Raw genomic sequence first — 20,188 nt, forward strand, 5'->3', positions numbered from 1 at the left:
ACCAACATTTAAGTGGGGAATCTTACCAGTTTGGCAGTTAACATTTTTCATTTATTGGCTCAAATGTTAGCATTTTCTCCTGAGTCAGAAGGTTTTGGGTTTTAATTCCCACTCCAAAAAAAGTGAATGTTTCATCTCCGTTGACATTTAGTGCAGAATTTAAAGAGCACTGCATTGTCTGAGATGCCATCTATTGGATGAGGCTTTGTCTGTTGTCCAGGTCAATGTAAAAGAACCATTGCATTTTTTTTGAAGATCAGGGGAATTCTATGTTTTTCTGGCTGGTGTTTAATCCTCAACAATTACCAGCAAACACATTTGCTCATTCATCTGATTGCTAGGTGTGGGACCTTGCTGAGTACAAATTTGCTGTTATTCCTACAAAACAATAATTCCACAATAATTCACTGGCTGTGAAGTGCCTTGGGATGGTCTGAGCACATGGAAGATTCCATATGAATGCAACTCCCTTTTTTTTCTTTGTAAAACTATGATTTTACATAATTTCATTCACAGTTGTTTGGCTTACAGTATATTAGTACGTCTTCAAGGTATAAAGCTAATTGACGTACTTGAATTTTGTCTGCGAGTTTTACATAAACTTGTTTGCTATCGTCTACTGCCTGTTTGATTCAAATTTCTACGACAGGATAGTAAGGAAGATGGAACATTTTAAATTGATACAGCCGGAAGTGTTAGATTAGGACACTTAATGCCGCATCTAAATATGCTATTTGTCACCAGAGAATGTTCATTGTTGACGTTACTTTTTAAAATAAATTTAGAGTGCCCAATTCTTTTTTTTCCAATTAAGGGACAATTTAGCATGGCCAATTCAGCTACCATGCACATCATTGGGTTGAGGAGGTAAGACCCACGCAGACACGGGGTAGAATGTGCAAATTCTACACGGATAGTCACTCATGCCAGGATTGAACCCGGGTTCCCAGCACTGTGCCGTCCGCATTGCTCATATTACTGAAATAGAACGTTTAATTTCCCAATACTAAGATTCTGGTTGGGGATCAAGGCTTTTCTGCTCTACAGTTCTACCCACTGATGCAAATACCTCCAGCAAACCTTTCTCTTGAGCCAATTATCCCACTCCAGCCCCCAACTTGACATGGCCCCCATTTGAGGTTCCTAAATCCATAAAGTTGAGAATATGGGTAGCACAAGTGGATAGCGCTGTGGCTTCACAGCTCCAGGGTCCCAGGTTCGATTCCCCACTGGGTCACTGTCTGTCTGCACGTTCTCCCCGTGTCTGCGTGGGTTTCCTCCGGGTGCTCTGGTTTCCTCCCACAGTCCAAAAATGTGCAGGTTAGGTGGATTGGCCATGATAAATTGCCCTTAGTGACCAAAAAGGTTAGGTGGGGTTATTGGGATATGGGAATAGGGTGGAAGTGAGGGCTTAAGTGGGTTGGTGCAGACTCGATGGGCTGAATGGCCTCTTTCTGCACTGTATGTTCTATGTTCTAATATCTGATCCACAACTAATTTAGTCAAATGTCATTTTTCCTGGCTGGACCATGGTCAAGTGCTGCGTTCTCCCCTGCCAAAACATCCACTACCCCAGGATCACCTTGGACAGCAATAGTAACTCACTTCACGAATTGTTTCCTTAAGGTCCCCTTGCCTGCCCTGCACACCATCACCTCCAAAATTAAGTGCAAGGAACTCATGGGCTTCTTTATCATTAAGGTTGAGTCTGTCTCTTTAGTGGTCTTGGCTGTTCCTCCCCGTTCCCACTTCCACAGGTAAAAACTGCTGTATCCTCGCTCTCCTCTCCTCTCTCTCTCTCTCTCTCTCTCTCTCTCTCTCTCTCTCTCTCGCACCCCCATCCCCCTTTAGGCTTGACCCACGCTTTAGCCTTGAGTCTGCCTCTCTCACTTGCATACTCTCTCTTCTCTCGTTCTCTGAGTTCATCGTTCCCAGGGGTACCACTCCCTCTTAAATTAGTAAATTTCCACAAAGCTGCCTGCATTATTACTGCCATCTTTTTCAAAAAAATACTAACCTTGAACCTTCGCTTTGAAAACTACCACTTCCTTTCAGCCCTTGAACTCATTGGCATTCCCCATCTTTCTTATAACCCAATATTGAAATTTTCCAATCTGACCACAGCACCAAAATAGTTCTAACTGAAGTAATCGACATGCCATGATAATGATGCATTATCACGCCTTTACTCTGATAGCAAATGGTTGTGATTTATTTTTTAAACCAATAATGATCTGGTCGAGGATTTTATCCAAGTTTCCCTTAGCACATGCAATGAGGTTTATATAAAATAAATATGCATTTGTACACATGTGACTTAGATCATTTTATGCATTATGCCAACTAGATTGCAAGCTTCTCTCTCAACCTCGCGGCCTGTTGTTTTTACCTGGTCTGTTTACGTGCGACTCAGCAACATGGTTGACACTCCAGCAAGCTACTCAGTTCAAGGGCAATCAGGGATGGGCAATAAATTCTGGCCCAGCCAGTGATGCCCACAGCCCATAAAGAATTTTTGAAAACATTCTGTGAATTGGGCAAATATTAACAAAATATAAAAATTCTTTTTTCTTTGATATTAAACGCCTAAACCTTATATTCCAACTGAAAGGTGACTGCTGATTCCTGACTTACTGTACACGTTTCATTGTGTAGACTTTGTGCACAAGTGACATTCTAATGAAGGCTGCATAGATAAGAATGCAGATTTTTCCTTGGAAGATTGTAAATTGTGCCTATCTTAAATAAATGCAGCAAAATCCTCAAAACAAGAATGTAAGCTGGAGGAGCAGAAATAGACCTTTCAGCCCTTCGAGCCTGCTCCACAAGCCTGTAAAATCATGACTGATCTGCTGTGCTCAATATTCCACTTTTCTTTCTGACCCCATAACCCATGACAATCAAAAATCTGTATCAAACTCAGCCTTGAATATATTCAATGACCCAACCTCCGCATCTCACTGACAGGAGCAAATAACAACCCTCTGAGAGACAAAAACCTACATTAGCTCGGCATCTGAACCAATAGAGGCATGTTCATATTTCAAGGGGGTACCTTGTGAACATCACAATAGATATTTTGATTGGCTCTTATATTAGTTGTTCAACCTAATGCAGTGGTATTCATCTCGAGTGCTAGCATAGATAACTTCAGTTATGGTATAAACTTCAGTTTGGGTACAGCGGGTTGAATTATATAATTTCTCTGACAATTGCATTAGAGATGGTTGGAATTATACAGTGGACTAAGTATACTTTCAAGTTAATACAGTTGGTGACAGTACATATAAACTTGCATAAAATCTTATAGATACCTGGTAATATATCGCTAAGAAAATTCAATGCTGCCCACCGGTTATCTTGCAAAATGATTCACAGTTGCTGCTTGTTTAGATATACTGCAATCTTGAATGATTCCACGGTGTGACATTTCTTTATGCCGTCTACCCTATAAGTGCCATGCATAATTAAATGGTTGTGCTTCATTTCTTAATTGCAGACATGAATTGGAAAATGTTATTCCAAGATTTGGGAATCTAGTAAATGTACTATGATTTCCTTTTTTTTTAACAGGCCTGAGATTCTGAAGCATGAAATGAAGGTTTTCTTTGTAAAATACAATGATCCGATTTATGTGAAACTGGAAAAACTGGACATTATGATTCGCTTGGCTTCTCAAGCCAACATTGCACAGGTTAGTAACTGAAATGCACTGTCTGAATTATGTTAATAATGGAAAATACCTAAAATACTCAGGTCTGGCAGCATCTGTGGAGGGAGAAACGGAGTTAACGATTCAAGTCGATGGTATTCAGTTCTGGTGAAAGGCCATTGAGCTGACAGGTTAACTTTGTTTCTCTCTACAGACATGCTGTAAATTTCCAGCATTTTTTGTTTATTTCAGATTTTAAGCATCTGCAGTATTTTACTTTTTGAATTATGTTAGTGTTCTTGTGTGAAAAAAGAGCCTTCACTAACTGGTCAAGTTGGCCATGCATTATGAGCACTTCATTTTCAAATTCGGTTCACATTAATGCAGCAACTTGTATTTTACTTGCACTTTGGATAATTGTTCAGACTTGGCATGTTGTGTGTATGATTGTTGAAAACGTTGCGAATATACAATAATTTTATTTTGAGTAGAAAGTGATGAGGTTAGAATACTGAATAAATCTAATGCTTTTTATCCCAGTAAATGTTTGAATTGTTTTCTAACTTTGCGCCCCCACACCATTAAAAACAACTATAGATTGTTTTTTTGTTATGTGCTCTGTTGACATATTGGGTTAGTCATGAGCATTGAAATAATTTTCCCAGTAATGTTTACGAGCAATAACTGGTTACATTTGAGTGACCTTTAATTCATATAGGCTTGGCTAGCCTTTTGTTTGCAGAGATGCTGAGCCATCCTTGCAGATAGGGAAAGTTTTATTGTGTTCAAATTGGCATTCGTGTTTGTGTTGTTTTGATGCCATTCGGCCATATCTGGTGAATTAACAGTAAAATTAGACCACGGACACGGAGAAATAGGGTGGCCTGCTAACTTATTTCACTAGGTTTGTTTTATTGTAACCTGTTTATTCATGTTTTTATTGTATTTCATCGAAGACGCCATGCATATTTATACTACTGCTTGGTTTGGGATTTTTGGAATTCAGTGATAAAATACAGCAATTAAAATAGTTTTTTGAATAATTGTGTAATATTTGAGTGAATTTTTGAAGTGACAACCATTTTACAGTTATTTAACAATAAGCTGGCATCTTCTCCCTTTGATAGGGTGGCACGGTGGTGCAGTGGTTAGCACTGTTGCCTCACTGCGCCGAAGACCTGGGTTCGATCCCGGCCCCGGGTCACTGTCCGTGTGGAGTTTGCACATTCTCCCAGTGTCAGTGTGGGTTCCACCCCCACAACCCACAACTGCAGGATAGGTGGATTGGCCAAGTTAAATTATCCCTTAATTAGAAAAAAATGAATTGGGCAGTTTAAATGTTTTTTTAAATCTTCTCCCTTTGATACTCAAGTAGCCTTTTATGAACAGACCCATTCTACCAACAACAGTAGCAAGCTGACAGTTCCACGTCTCTCAAACCGTTATTTTCCAAAATCCCTTCCTGTAATAATTGGGTCTTAATTATTTCACACATTCGTATGCTCTTAAGCCAGGTTGATTTGTGTTGCAATCTTTTCCTCATGAGAAAAATCCTTGTTCAACAAAACACTAGAGTACGTAAATTAATTTAATGGTAGTGTGAACTTGGCAGTTAAGAAATAATTTTTTTAACTTCCAAAAAAACTTTAACTCTGTCGTTTATCACTAAACATTGACAAGCAAATGTTCCTTTTTAAGTTGGGGAAATCCATATGTAGACAACAGAAGTAACAGTGATGTGACCTAATGATCAGGTAACAAAGTTTTTACCTTGTAAAACCTTTGTGCAGCCTTTCACTTGTTTTTTAAACTGGAATTTAAATCTGGCCGTGGCGAGACTAGGGCTGTAACTTGAAGCAGTGGGGCCGTTATCTGGGACATATCACAGAGGCGCTGGGGAACCCCACCTCCCCGGAAGCTCTCAGATAAAGATTGCAAAGCATTGGTTGGAAAGTTTAAATTCCTTCAGGCAATTGCCCTGCACCAGGAACCATCCGAAAATGCGATTTTTGAATTGCAATCCTCTGATGATTCCGACTGTCGTACAGCAGTACTTTAGAACATAGAATATACAGTGCAGAAGTAGGCCATTCGGCCCATCGAGTCTGCATCGACCAACTTAAGCCCCCACTTCCACCCTATCCCCTTTATCCCCATAACCCCTTCTAACCTTTTTGGACACTAAGGGCAATTTAGCATGGCCAATCCACCTAACCTGCAAGTCTTTGGATTGTGGGAGGAAACCGGAGCACCCGGAGGAAACCCACGCAGACACTGGTAGAACGTGCAGACTCCGCACAGACAGTGAGCCAGCAAGGAATCGAACCTGGGACCCTGGCGCTGTGAAGGCTCAGTGCTAGCCACTTGTGCTACCGTGCTGCCCAGAAAAAGGCTGGACAAATTAAAACCACATTTGTAGCCTCTGGTAACTAGTATACTGTTTCCCATCCATCTCACCCTCCCCCTCCCCACCCACTTCCAAAACCCACATGGGAACCCTCCACGCTCCCAAATCTACACACCTGCCGACCACCCCTCAAGTCCTATCTGCTTATGCATATGCATTTACATTCTCCCCAGTTTGTCAAAGTGGCTTGACCTTTAAACCTATCTGGTTCAAAGCAGCTGGTGCTGTAAAAAAATGAGTGTGGCCTGCTTACCTTAAACTGAGCTGTATTTGACTGTAGGTCATGGGAATCTACTGTGCTACACAAATCTTACTGGGCCTGAGATGGAAGGTCAGATGAGATAGCAGCGGTTGGATTTCAAAGTAAATAATTACAAGTGGAATGGCAGTCCAACTCAATTGCCACTACAGGCAAGATACAGGCAGGCTATGTTTTGAAAATGATGCCGGTTACATTAAGACTCATTATACAATCACTCGCTTGATGCAAATTTGGAGATTATGTAATATCCCAATTTAATATAGATATAGAAATGTGCAAATGGAGCACATCCATAGGACCATAGAATTCCTACAGTGCAGGAGAAGGCCATTCGGCCCATCAAGTCTGCACCAACCCTCTGAAAGAGCACCCTACCTAGGCCCACGCCCCAGTCCTATCCCTGCAACCCCACCTAACCTGCACATCTTTGGGCACTAAGAGGCAATTTAGCATTGCCAATCCACCTAACTTGCACCTCTTTGGACTACGGGAGGAAACTCACGCAGGCACAGGGTGAAAGTGCAAACTGCAGTCACCCAAGGCTGGAATTGAACCCGGGTACCTTCATGGTGAGGCAGCAATGCCAACCACTATGCCATCATGCTGGCCCCCATTTTTGACTGTTGCCACAAAATGCCGCAATGCCAGAATGTTGAACTATTGACTCAGTTGGTTAATTATTGCATACAGCTTCTGATTAGCTTATATTAATTACCTCTCCAACTTGCAGGTTTTGGCAGAATTGAAGGAATATGCAACAGAAGTGGATGTTGACTTTGTACGGAAGGCCGTACGCGCAATTGGACGGTGTGCTATTAAAGTTGAGGTAAATAATAAATTAGAAGTATTAATATCTGTGCAGTTGAAAATCTCAAATCCAGTTTGTAATCCAATACTTTCTGAATCAAGAATTTACATGATGCGAAATGGTTTTTGGTTTTCTATCTTTTCAGCAGCCAGGAATAATTTACTGAGACTTGCCAGTTTCATGCCAAGAACTGAATTCAATCATACTAACAGTCCAAAGATGTTAGGTGGAGTTATGGGGATAGGGTGGGGGAAGTGAGCCTAGGTAGAATGCTCTTTTGGAGGGTCGGTGCAGACTAGATGGGCCGAATGGCCTCCTTTTCACTAGGGATTCAATGATGCAATGCCAAGACCTCAAATTGATTGGAATGTAAAATAATACATTAGCACAGTATGAGTTAACTATACTGTTTAGAGAAATAATTGAATGAATGCAGTGGTTTGGCACAGACTACTTATTATATAGCTAATAACTCTGCAAAACCTAGTTAGCACACAATTGCTGTGAACTTTTAATGCAGCTTTAATCCTGTTTGTGGAATTTTAGGAGTATTTTATCGGGGTGGAAGGAGAGAATTAACATTCGTTGTGATGTAAAACACTAACATTAAAATCTGGTAATGGCCTTTTTGATTTGATATAAAACTCTGCAGTACGCACTAACATAATGAATGGTTTGTTGCAGCAATCAGCGGAGCGCTGTGTGAGCACATTACTTGACCTCATTCAAACAAAGGTAAATTACGTTGTTCAGGAAGCCATAATAGTCATCAAGGACATTTTCCGCAAGTACCCAAACAAGTAGGTTACATTTAGTTCTCTTTCTGGTAATATAGCTATTTGATGTCCTTGCATTTTTTCATTTCACCAAGCTCAGAGGCAACATGTGATCATATATTAAGTGTATGTGCATTTCTTGCTGTGTACATATGTCGCCATAGTCGCCATACTCCGATCCCTGTTCGGGTACACTGAGGGAGAATTCAGAATGTCCAATTCACTCAACAAGCACATCTTTCGGGACTTGTGGTAGAAAACCAGAGCACCCGGAGGAAATCCATGCAGACACGGGGAGAACGTGCAGACTCCACACAGACAGTAACCCAAGCCGAGAATTGAATGTGGGACCCTGGTGCTATGTTGCAACAGTGCTAACCACTGTGCCGCCGTTTTGTGCTGTAACAATTCTATGATTCAATTACTCAGTCAAGACTGGTCTTTTTTAATTCCTTGAGTTTAGCATGTTTATCGTACAAATGAGAATGGAGAGAGACTCCACTGTGGTAATGTATAAAATAAATATAGCTGCAAGAAAAGGGAAACTTTCATTGGAAGACAAAAGCACCCTAAGTTTGCAAGTATGCTTGTATTTTATTTTGTTTCCCACCCTTTTGTTTTTCCTTCTTAAACCTTGGGACTCTTTGTTAACACTTGTTTTACACCATTGCCTGATTCCAGAGGAAGGTGGCTTGGTGACATTTTCTCTTCTCTCTTCACCCCATTAGTGGGATAGTTAGCTCACTTGAGCCTTTGAATGCCGTTGGTTGACTTTATCATAGAATTTACAGTGCAGAAGGAGGCCATTCGGCCCATCGGGTCTGCACGTGCTTTATCATAGAATGTACAGTGCAGAAGGAAGCCATTCGGCCCATCGAGTCTGCACCGGCTCTTAGAAAGAGCACCTTGCTTAAGACCACGCATCCGCATAATCCAGTAACCCCACCTAACCTAAGGGCAACTTAGCATGGCCAATCCACCTACCTGCACATCTTTGGACTGTGGGAGGAAACCGGAGCACCCGGAGGAAACCCACGCAGACACTGGGTGAACGTGCAGACTCCACACAGACAGTGACCCAAGCCGGGAATCTTTGAGTCTTTAGCTTTTGTTTGAATAATGTAAAACCTTTAGGTACATTTTAATGCACAATTGTTTGAAATAAGTATGTAAATCTTAGACTGCACAAGCACCACAACTGCATTGCCGTTACAATGATACGAAGAAGATGTAATATAAATTCAGCAATGTCTCCACTAAATCGTACTTCCTTCTCCGGTGTTTGGCTCCTCTTCAATCTGTGTTAAGTTAGGCCCTGACATTATACATTATAACTTGTAAATGAATGTACGTGCTAAAATAGCCAAAGTGTTCCACGGATATGGATTTTAAAAATATATATATATTTGTTGATATCACTGCCTGATGAATCTTGCTTATCGTCAAGGTATGAAAGTGTTATTGCTACACTTTGTGAAAACCTTGATTCACTGGATGAACCAGAAGCACGAGCAGCCATGATCTGGATAGTGGGTGAATATGCAGAAAGAATCGACAATGCTGATGAATTATTAGAGAGCTTCTTGGAAGGATTCCATGACGAAAGCACTCAGGTAAGACATTGGGCTTAGGTTTTCCAATATTCCAAATAAGTGAGTGCCATTTTTAGACCTAAAATGAGGCAACTTCCTCTGACAGTCAGAATTATTTAACGTACCCCATGTTTTAGCATCACCTGCAAACTTGGACAGTTGCTACCGTAGCTCTTCATCCAAATAACTGAATATTACTGAGATTCCAAAGTATTAATAAGGTTTGTTAATTGCTGGTATATACATTTTCTATGTCAGGGTGCTTTGCGATTCATGTGCTATCCACAAGGTTGTTTCGTTTTTGAATACAGCGTACCATTTTCATTTTATTTCTCAGATTGCATCAAATGAAGTCTTGACTGCTGCTTGTCAGGTGAAAAGACTGTCATGAGGAATCATTAATTGTTTTATCTTTTGTGACAGGTTCAACTTCAACTTTTGACAGCTATTGTGAAACTGTTCTTAAAAAAACCGACTGAGACACAGGAACTGGTGCAGCAGGTTCTCAGCTTGGCTACACAGGTTTGTTTACATTTCTCCATTAGTTTAGTAAACCTGACTGGAGATTGGAATGCAGCTGTATATTGTAATCCAATACTGCAGGTTTTTATTTTTGCTGAAAATCTTTTCATAGTACTGTCATGATCTCTGTAGCGACCAAGAACAAAAAAAGAATTTCCCAGTGACTGAGTGAAATTACTAAAGAACAAGATTTTACGTTTTGAGACTTTTACTGTAACAAACAAACTCAAATCAACATAGACCAAACATTACTTGACAAGCAACTGAAGAAAACATACTTCTCCTTTAATGGACACAATCAAAATACTTTGGACCGAGCTCTAGGGCAGTGTAACCGGGGGGTAGCCCAAAGATTCGATGGGGGAATCACTTCCTAGGAAATTGCTGTGCAAACCTTACCTGGGAAGTGCAAACATCTGATGGGCAATTGCTCTGCACTAGGAACCATCCAAAAATGTGATTTAAATTGCAAACTTTGGATGGTTCCGACTTGTCTTCGACCAATAGTTATCCAAAAAATGTTAGAACAATTAAGACCACTTCTGGGTAACTATTGTACAGACCCACAGTGACCCCCCCCCCCCCCCCCCCCCCCCCCCCCCCCACACACTCAGGGCACACAAGTAAGAACCAAGTAGCAATTCCGACTCTGCCACTCCACGGACGTTCAGGCCCTTTATGACATGTTTATACTTTATGCCATGCTCCCATCCGGTAACGTAGTCTTGAAGTTCAAGTTCAAATTCTTTGCAGCTTTTCAACAAGTTCCCTTCCACCTGCCATGCCAGAGCACGTCTTCTAATCTCCTTTCAGTCTTCTGTGCATCCCCAAATGACTTCCAGCAACAAGGTTCACTCTGGCAACTCTTTTTAAATCACAACAAATCTGGCTCTTTGAACAGAGAACTAGCTCCCACTAGTCTCCTATTAGTCTCCTACAAGACAATTTTGTACTCTGCTTTTCACAGCAGCAACTGTTTCTGTCTGCCTTTCTATGTCTCTGTGTCAGCCTCAATTTTTCACCCCAGAAATACATGTTTCCCTTGCCATATACTGTAAGTCAGCACATTGGATCAAGGAGGCAAGTGTAACCGGAAAAAAAACAGAAAAAAAAAATGCACAGGAGCTTAAGACGCCCTCGCAGAGCTAGCTGCAAATGGTATAGTGAGTGACAAATAGAAATGGACCATCCTACAAAACAACTGAGGTGTAAAGCTATTTTCAAGCTAAAAGTCGTAATATTTTGCTAATTCTTCAAATAACTGTGCTGCAGCGAAGGATTTGGTATTTGCAAAAAAAATTGGTGTAAGGATGGAAGGAGGAAGACTCTGCCCTGAAGAAAATGGCAAGAGCAAATATGCTATCCAAAAAGGATCCATTCACTGGCCTGATTTTAAGAAGCATGCATTGGAATAGGTACTCAAATCATTAGAATGTTTACATCCCCACCAGAAATGCAATGCGTAAATACAGTTAAGTGGGCAAAATCAGACAGTTGGTGTAGCCACGTTTTGAACCAAAACAGTCTGGTGTTGAAGTAGGAGACCAAGGTTGCCCAGAGACTACCAAAAGACCTCTGCCAAACATACCAGTTTCCAGGATTCTTCATCAGACAGTGGCAAAAATATGAGTGCCCATTAAGTAACATTGGCAAAATGGATGAAATGCTGATGAATTTTGATATGCCCAGCAGCCAAACTATCAGGTGGAAACAATCAAAAGCAGTTCTAGTGAAAACAGGACATGAGAAAACAAGATTCATGGTGGCACTAGCCTGCATGGCCAACAAAACTAAATTAAAGTTTACGGGAGTTTTCAAACATAAAACCATGCTGATTTCAAGTTCCATACAGGGGATGTTATGCATGTCTGTGACAATGGTTGAATGGTTGATGATGGTGTGAGACGGGTCCTATCCTGGGCCCTTTCCTTCACTGTCAATGGTTTGTTTTGCTCTCACAGCTTTGTGAGAGGCCTTCTGGTCCCCTTGTGTTCTTTCTTGGCATTTCTTTGCCCCCCCCCCTTAAGAATGCAGCCTATTAATGTGGGACAGGGCTTTGGACCTGGTGTAGGAAGGGCGCCTGGCTGTCCTTGGGCTGGCATCTTTCTGTGCTGTAACTTTTCTATGACGCTATGTTCAGATGCCAAATCAAAAGGTACCTACAAAGAAATAGCATCCACTTTGGAGTTACTCATGTGAATCTAATGACCTTAGATCAGCCTTTGGATGCATACCTCAACAAGCTATTCAAAGATTGTGTTCAGGACGAAAATGGAATAGGTGCTCGGTTGACAGGGAAAAAAACCTTCAAGAGTGGAAATATGCACTAAGTGCCATTAGATTAGTTCAGTGAATAGAGAGGACCACATCTGATCCAGAGTGGGATCCTTACAAGATGGCACAGTCAAAGTGATTTGTATTTGATTAACTGCATTGGATATCAAGACAATGAATTTTGAGTTTTAAAATGCTTTAATTGTGGATAACGGTATTTTTGTGCAAGTAATGAATTAATTCAATAATCCATGCCACATTAGTATGAATTATCAGTATTGTTTTTTCATTTATCAAAATGATAACTACCCCACACCTAGTTCACAGTTTATACTTGATTTTATAAGCCGACCCCCATTTTTATGGGAAGGATTTTTGGAAGTTGTCTTGTATGCCACAATCCACAGCAGTTAATTACATGGCATGGTTGGATGTAGGAAAGTTGTATTTAACCACTGAAATGGTATATCTTACCAAAAACCATTTTCCTTTTGTAACAGGACTAGCCAGAGTTCTTCGCTTTCATGTTTTGCATCCTTATAAATTTGAGCTATAGCTTTTGAAAGAACTCTTTTCTTCAAAAGGCTTCCCAAAGTAACAGTGATTTGATAATTTGGTATTGAGGTTCGCTGGTAATTGAGTACATTGTGGTTGTATTTAAATTGATCCAAAGAATCTTTTATTTGATTCTGACTATTTGTTTCAATATGAGAGTGAGATTGACATATAACATCTTTTGTTTATAATTGGAATTGAGCAAGAATTTTTCTGGTTTTGTGCAGATTTATTTTGCATTGACCAATTTGTGTGTATGACTCCACATTGTGAAAATATGTGTGCAAATAGAGTTAGAAACTTAATAAAGGAGTTCAAAATTATGAGGCATTTTAATAAAGTAGATTGGGAGAAACGGTTTCCACTATGTAGTCCGTAAATTGAGCAAAGATTTAGGATAATTGTCAAAGGAATCTATTGGGGGTGGGAGGTCAAGGTGCAGGAAATCAGAAAATTGTTACAATTTTGAATGCATTAATTGAAAGGGTGGTGGAAAGATTCATTGGCACCTTTGAAAGGCAAATTGCATACGTACTCAAAAGGAAAAGCTGGGAGGCTATCGATTGAAACTAATTGGATAACTCTTAAAGGAGCCAGCGTAGACTCAATGGACCAAATGGTAGTCTTCTGTGCTGTATAGCTTAGTGCATTCAATGCTAAATGCTGGATACAAGTTGCAGCTCTGAAAATTCATCCATACTTCTTTGAATGAATGAATTAATTTTGCATTTTTTAACATCTTATCAAGTCTTTCAAGTATCTCATCCTTCACAACCAATATCCTTTGAAGTATAGCCTATATCATGTTGGGATCAGAAAACAACAACAAATTGCAAGCGAACAGACTTCAAGGCACATGCAGTCAGCTGGAGTAAAAGTACTATTGAGCAATTTCCAAAGAAAATCATAGAATTTACAGTGCAGAAGGAGGCCATTCGGCCCATCGAGTCCTCACTGGCTCTTGGAAAGAGCACCCTACCCAAGGTCCACACCTCCACCCTACCCCCATAACCCAGTAACCCCACCCAACACTAAGGGCAATTTTGGACACTAAGGGCAATTTAGCATGGCCAATCCCCAGGACCGGATGGGATCTATCCCAGGTTACTGAGGGAAGCGAGGGACGAAATAGCTGGGGCCTTAACAGATATCTCTGCAGCATCCTTGAGCACGGGTGAGGTCCCGGAGGACTGGAGAATTGCTAATGTTGTCCCTTTGTTTAAGAAGGTTAGCAGGGGTAATCCAGGGAATTATAGACCTGTGAGCTTGATGTCAGTGATAGGCAAACTTTTGGAGAAAATACTGAGGCATAGGATCTATTCACGTTTGGAAGAAAATAGACTTATCAGTGATAGACAGCATGGTTTTGTGCAGGGAAGGTCATGTCTTACAAACCTAATAAAATTCTTTGAGGAAGTGATAAAGTTAATTGATGAGGGAAGGGCTGTAGATGTCATATACATGGACTTCAGTAAGGCGTTTGATAAAGTTTCCCATGGCAGGCTGATGGAAAAAGTGAAGTCGTATGGGGTTCAGGGTGTACTAGCTACATGGATAAAGAACTGGCTGGGCAACAGGAGACAGAGAATAGTGGTGGAAGGGAGTGTCTCAAAATGGAGAAAGGTGACTAGTGGTGTTCCACAGGGATCGTGCTCGAACCACTGTTGTTTGTGATATACATAAATGATCTGGACGAAGGTATAGGTGGTTTGATTAGCAAGTTTGCAGATGATACTAAGATTGGTGGAGTTGCAGATAGCGAGGAGGACTGTCAGAGAATACAGCAAAATATAGATAGATTGGAGAGTTGGGCAAAGAAATGGCAGATGGAGTTCAATCCAGGCAAATGTGAGGTGATGCATTTTGGAAGATCAAATTCAAGAGCGGACTATATGGTCAATGGAAGAGTCCTGGGGAAAATTGATGTACAGCGAGATCTGGGAGTTCAGGTCCATTGTACCCTGAATGTGTCAACGTAGGTTGATAGAGTGGTCAAGAAGGCATACAGCATGCTTGCCTTCATCGGACGGGGTATTGAGTACAAGAGTTGGCAGGTCATGTTACAGTTGTATAGGACTTTGGTTCGGCCACATTTGGAATACTGCGTGCAGTTCTGGTCGACACATTACCAGAAGGATGTGGATGCTTTAGAGAGGGTGCAGAGGAGGTTCACCAGGATGTTGACTGGTATGGAGGGTGCTAGCTATGAAGAAAGGTTGAGTAGATTAGGATTATTTTCGTTGGAAAGACGGAGGTTGAGGGGGAACCTGATTGACGTCTACAAAATTATGAGAGGTATGGACAGGGTGGATAGCAACAAGCTTTTTCCAAGAGTGGGGGTGTCAATTACAAGGGGCCATGATTTCAAGGTGAGAGGGGGAAAGTTTAAGGGAGATGTGCGTGGAAAGTTTTTTACGCAGAGGGTGGTGGGTGCCTGGAACGCTTTGCCAGCGGAGGTGGTAGAGGCGGGCACGATAGCATCATTTAAGATGCTTCTAGATAGATATATGAACGGGCGGGGAACAGAGGGAAGTAGATCCTTGGAAAATAGGCGACAGATTTAGATAAAGGATCTGGATCGGCGCAGGCTGGGAGGGCTGTAGGGCCTGTTCCTGTGCTGTAAATTTCCTTTGTTCTTTGTTTAATCCACCTAACCTGCACATCTTTGGGACTGTGGAAGGAAACCGGAGCACCCGGAGGAAACCCACGCACACACGGGGAGAATGTGCAGTCTCCGCACAGACAGTGACCCACGCCGGGAATCGAACCTGGGACCCTGGAGCTGTGAAGCAATTGTGCTAACCACAATGTTACCGTGCTGCCCAAAATCTTGCAACCAAAAGTCAACAGTATATGAAATAACTACTAATTGAAATGGGCTGAAAGGGAATCCCATGAAATTGAACCAAATATGTTTTCCAAAACTCTATTTGGCCCACAGCTTGGTTCTTCAACTGAGCATCTACTATTGTTTACAATGTGATCGACATAAAATTACAAAATGCACAGCAAAATTATTAAATTTAACTATATTGTTCCTCTGACACATTTTTCAGGCTCGTCTCAAACGTGAGCTGTGTTTGTGGGTGTTCCTAGTACATACATGTAGCTGAAGCTTCTATGGCACAGCACTACAGTTCACAGCACAGTGCGGTTCACATGTATTTGTGCCTCCAACTCTGAGTTTTATGACTCTGACTTTGATGGCAATTTTGACCATTCATAGAGCTAGGATTTGCTGAGTATAAAAATCAACTGTATACCTTTCCCTCACCTGTTGAATGGGTTATTGAATAAGGCTTAACGAGTAGAAAAGTAGAGGCTGAAAATGCCATAATGTACTCCGTACCATTTGCTAATCTTTTTGTAGATCATGCAGAGTTCTTCCAGAGTTGCGTTCCCATTGAATGAACATTTACTGCCAGAATAATAGTTTCTTAATTAATAAAGCAATGACAGTGAATATTTTCTAGATTGCCTCCTTTATTCAATATTTTGGTGACGGATATAGCAATTAAAAGTCAAGTATTGTGTGCCACAATAATAATAATAATCATTTTTTTTATAAATGTTTTTTATTGAGTTTTCATATTTTATATATGACAAATTACAAATTATTAGAGAGAAAAAAAAAGAAAACACAAAAATTTAACATGAATATCTTCATAACAACAATTGCAGCCGCCCCCTTTAGCCAGCATACATATTTTACAATCCCCAATATGGCCGAGGCACATGTTTATAGGCATTTATTTATAGTTTGGTTTTGGGCCTTGGCTTGCCAGCAAACCCCCATAACGAGCCCGTAACCCCCCCCCCCCCAATTCCCGTCCATTTTCCCCTGATTCTTGGCCACCCGACTATTCTTCCTCTTGTACGTTGGCCACAAACGGGTCCCGGAACAGTTGCATGAATGGCTCCCACGTTCTGTGGAAGCCGTCGTCCGACCCTCGGATGGCGAATTTGATTTTCTCCATTTGGAGAGATTCCGAGAGGTCGGACAGCCAGTCTGCAGCTCTGGGCGGTGCTGCTGACCGCCAGCCAAACAGGATTCTACGGCGGGCGATCAGGGAGGCAAAGGCAAGGGCATCCGCCCTCCTCCCCAGGAATAGATCTGGCTGGTCTGAAACCCCGAAGACCGCCACTATCGGGCATGGCTCCACCCTCACCCCACCACTTTGGACATAGCCTCGAAGAAGGCTGTCCAGTACTCCACAAGTCTGGGGCAAGACCAGAACATATGGGCTTGGTTGGCCGGGCCTCTTTGGCACCGCTCACATCTGTCCTCCACCTCCAGGAAGAACCTACTCATACGGTTTCTCGTTAAGTGGGCTTTATGTACCACTTTTAGTTGCGTCAGGCTGAGCCTTGCACATGTGGAGGTGGAGTTGACCCTATGCAGTGCTTCGCTCCAGAGTCCCCACCCTATCTCCATCCCCAGGTCGTCCTCCCGTTTCCTTCTTGTTGCGTCCAGTACGGTGTCGTTCCTATCTACCAGTCGGCCATACATGTCACTGCAGTTTCCTTTCTCTAGGATACTTGCGTCCAGTAGGTCTTCCAGTAGTGTCTGTCGTGGCGGTTGTGGGTACGTCCTTGTCTCCTTTTGTAGGAAGTTTTTGAGCTGCAGGTACCGTAGCTCGTTCCCCCCAGCTAGCTGAAATTTCTCTGTCAGTTCATCCAGTGTTGCGATCCTGTCGTCCGTGTATAGGTCCCTGACTGTCAGTGTCCCCCCCGTCCTGTCTCCACCTTTTGAAGGTGGCGTCAGTCAGTGCTGGTTTGAACCTATGGTTGTTGCAGATGGGAGCCTTGTCCGACATTTTGTACAGGCCAAATTGCTGCCGCAGTTGGTTCCAGGATTGGAGGGTGGCTGTCACCACTGGGCTGCTGGAGTGTTTTTTGGGTGGGGATGGGAGTGCTGCCGTGGTGAGGGCCCGGAGGGAGGTCCCCATGCAGGAGGCCTCCTCCGCACGCACCTACTCGGCTTCTGGCTCCTGGATCCATCCCCTTACTCGCTCGGCTGTTGCCGCCCAGTGGTAGAATTGTAGATTTGGGAGGGCTAGCCCCCCCCTGTATTTTGTTTTTTGTAGGACCTTCTTTGGGATCCTAGCATTTTTACCCCCCCATACGAACGCCATGATAAGTTTGTCCAGCGCTTTGAAAAAGGCCTTGGGGATGTAGATCGGAATGGATATAAACAGGAAGAGGAACCTGGGCAGTACGTTCATTTTGATCGTCTGGACTCTCCCCGCGAGGGAGAGCAGGAGTGTGTTCCATGTTTGCAGGTCCTTTTTAACTTCCTCCGTCAGGCTGGTGAGGTTCCATTTGTGGATCCCTTTCCAGTCATGGGCTATTTGGATCCCCAGGTAACGGAATTTTTGTCGGGCTTGTTTGAACGGCAGCCCCGTGTACTGGGAAGATCTCGCTTTTGCTCATGTTGAGTTTGTAGCCCGAGAAGGCTCCAAACTCTTTCAGGAGCGCGATGATTCCGTCCATGCTGCTTTGTGGGTCCGAGATATAGAGGAGCAGATCATCCGCATAGAGTGAGACTCTGTGCTCTCTACCTCCCCTTCGGATCCCCCTCCAATTTTTTGCTGCCCTGAGCGCAATTGCTAGCGGTTCGATTGCTAGTGCGAACAGCAGCGGGGACAGTGGGCATCCTTGTCTGGTGCCCCTGTGCAGCTGGAAGTATTGGGAGCTGGTATTGTTGGTCCGTACACTCGCCATGGGAGCGTTGTATAGGAGCTTTACCCAAGCGGTGAACCCTGTTCCCAGCCCGAACCGCTCCAGTACCTCTATGAGGTATTTCCATTCGACTCTGTCGAAGGCCTTTTCTGCGTCCAGGGAGACGATCACCTCTTGTGTTCTCTCCCCGGAGGGGGTCATTATCACGTTCAGCAGGCGCCTGATGTTCGCGGTAAGCTGTCTGCCTTTGACGAAGCCCGTCTGGTCCTCTGTGACCACCTCAGGTACACAGTCTTCTAGCCTTTTGGCTAGGATTTTGGCCAGTATTTTGGCGTCTGCGTTCAGCAGAGATATGGGTCTGTATGACCCACATTCCGTTGGGTCTTTGTCTTTCTTAGGTATCAGCGAGATTGAGGCCTGTGCTAATGTGGGTGGCAGTGTGCCCCTAGCTAGCGAGTCTGTGAACATCTCCCGCAGGTGCGGGGCCAGCGCTGTCGCGAATTCTTTGTAGAAGTCCGCCGGGAATCCGTCCGGTCCCGGCGCCTTCCCCGTCTGCATGGAGCTAATGCTCTCCATGATCTCTCCCAGTGCTAGTGGTGCTTCCAGATCCCGTTTTCTGCCCTCTCCCACGACTGGTATGTCCAGTCCATCAAGAAACCGGTTCATCCCAGCCTTCCCCGTTGGGGGCTCTGAGGTGTACAGCTCTTGGTAGAAGGCCTTGAAGGTTTTGTTAATCCTCTCTGGTTCTGTTTCCCACGTGCCTCTGGTACCTCTGATTTGCGCAATTTCTCTGCTGGCTGCCTGCTTTCTCAGCTGGTGTGCCAACAGGCGGCTGGCTTTGTCTCCGTGTTCGTACAGGGCCCCGCGTGCCTGGCGGAGTTGGTGTACTGCTTTCCTGGTGGAGAGCAGGTCAAAGTTCCTTTGTAATTCTTTTCTCTCCGCCAGGAGCTCTACGGTCGGGGCCTCGGAGTATTTACGGTCTACCTCCAGTATGGAGTCGACCAGTTTCTGCCTAGCCACCCTTTCCTCCCTATCTCTTTGCGCTTTGTAGGCAATGATTTCCCCTCTTAGTACGGCCTTAAGCGCTTCCCAGAACGTGGAGGATGAGACCTCCCCGTTTTGGTTGTTCTCCGTGTATTCCGCTATGGCCCGCGCTATCCTTTCGCTGAAGGCCTTGTCAGCTAGTAAGGCACCGTCCAACCTCCATGTGGGGCGCTGGGCCCTTCCCGTCTCCAGCCGCACGTCCATGTAGTGTGGGGCGTGGTCTGATATCACAATTGCGGAGTATTCCACCTTGTCTATCCCTGGAAGCACCGTTTTCCCCACCACAAAGAAGTCAATTCTGGTGTACACGTTGTGTACTGGGGAGAAGAAAGAGAATTCTTTCTCCCCCGGGTGGGTGAATCTCCAGGGGTCCACTGCTCCCATCTGCTCCATATAGTGACTGAGTTCCCTTGCCATGTTTGAGGTTTTCCCCGTTCTGGGGTTTGATCTGTCCGTCTTTGGATCCTGTACACAGTTGAAGTCCCCCCCCCATGATTAGTCGGTGCGTCGCTATGTCCGGGATTTCTGCCATGGTCTTTTGGATGATGCTCGTGTCGTCCCAGTTGGGCGCGTACACGTTGACTAGAACTACCGGCGCCCCATCCAGGGCCCCG

At 43.4% G+C, this 20,188-nt stretch overlaps 1 protein-coding gene across 4 annotated transcripts in view; it reads left to right on the forward strand.

Annotated features, from left to right (window-relative positions):
* The window catches only part of LOC119956056 (AP-1 complex subunit beta-1), a 117,373-nt gene that overhangs the window by 51,753 nt on the left and 45,432 nt on the right, over positions 1-20,188 (forward strand). For all 4 annotated transcript variants that reach the window (XM_038782994.1, XM_038783167.1, XM_038782909.1 and 1 more), the window contains exons 8-12: positions 3,574-3,694; positions 7,052-7,147; positions 7,814-7,929; positions 9,353-9,518; positions 9,921-10,019. In XM_038782994.1, the coding sequence (XP_038638922.1) occupies positions 3,574-3,694; positions 7,052-7,147; positions 7,814-7,929; positions 9,353-9,518; positions 9,921-10,019 (598 nt within the window). The remainder of the gene's footprint in view (positions 1-3,573; positions 3,695-7,051; positions 7,148-7,813; positions 7,930-9,352; positions 9,519-9,920; positions 10,020-20,188) is intronic.

Source organism: Scyliorhinus canicula, chromosome 1 (assembly GCF_902713615.1).
Source record: "Scyliorhinus canicula chromosome 1, sScyCan1.1, whole genome shotgun sequence".
NCBI classification, from domain to species: Eukaryota; Metazoa; Chordata; class Chondrichthyes; order Carcharhiniformes; family Scyliorhinidae; genus Scyliorhinus; species Scyliorhinus canicula.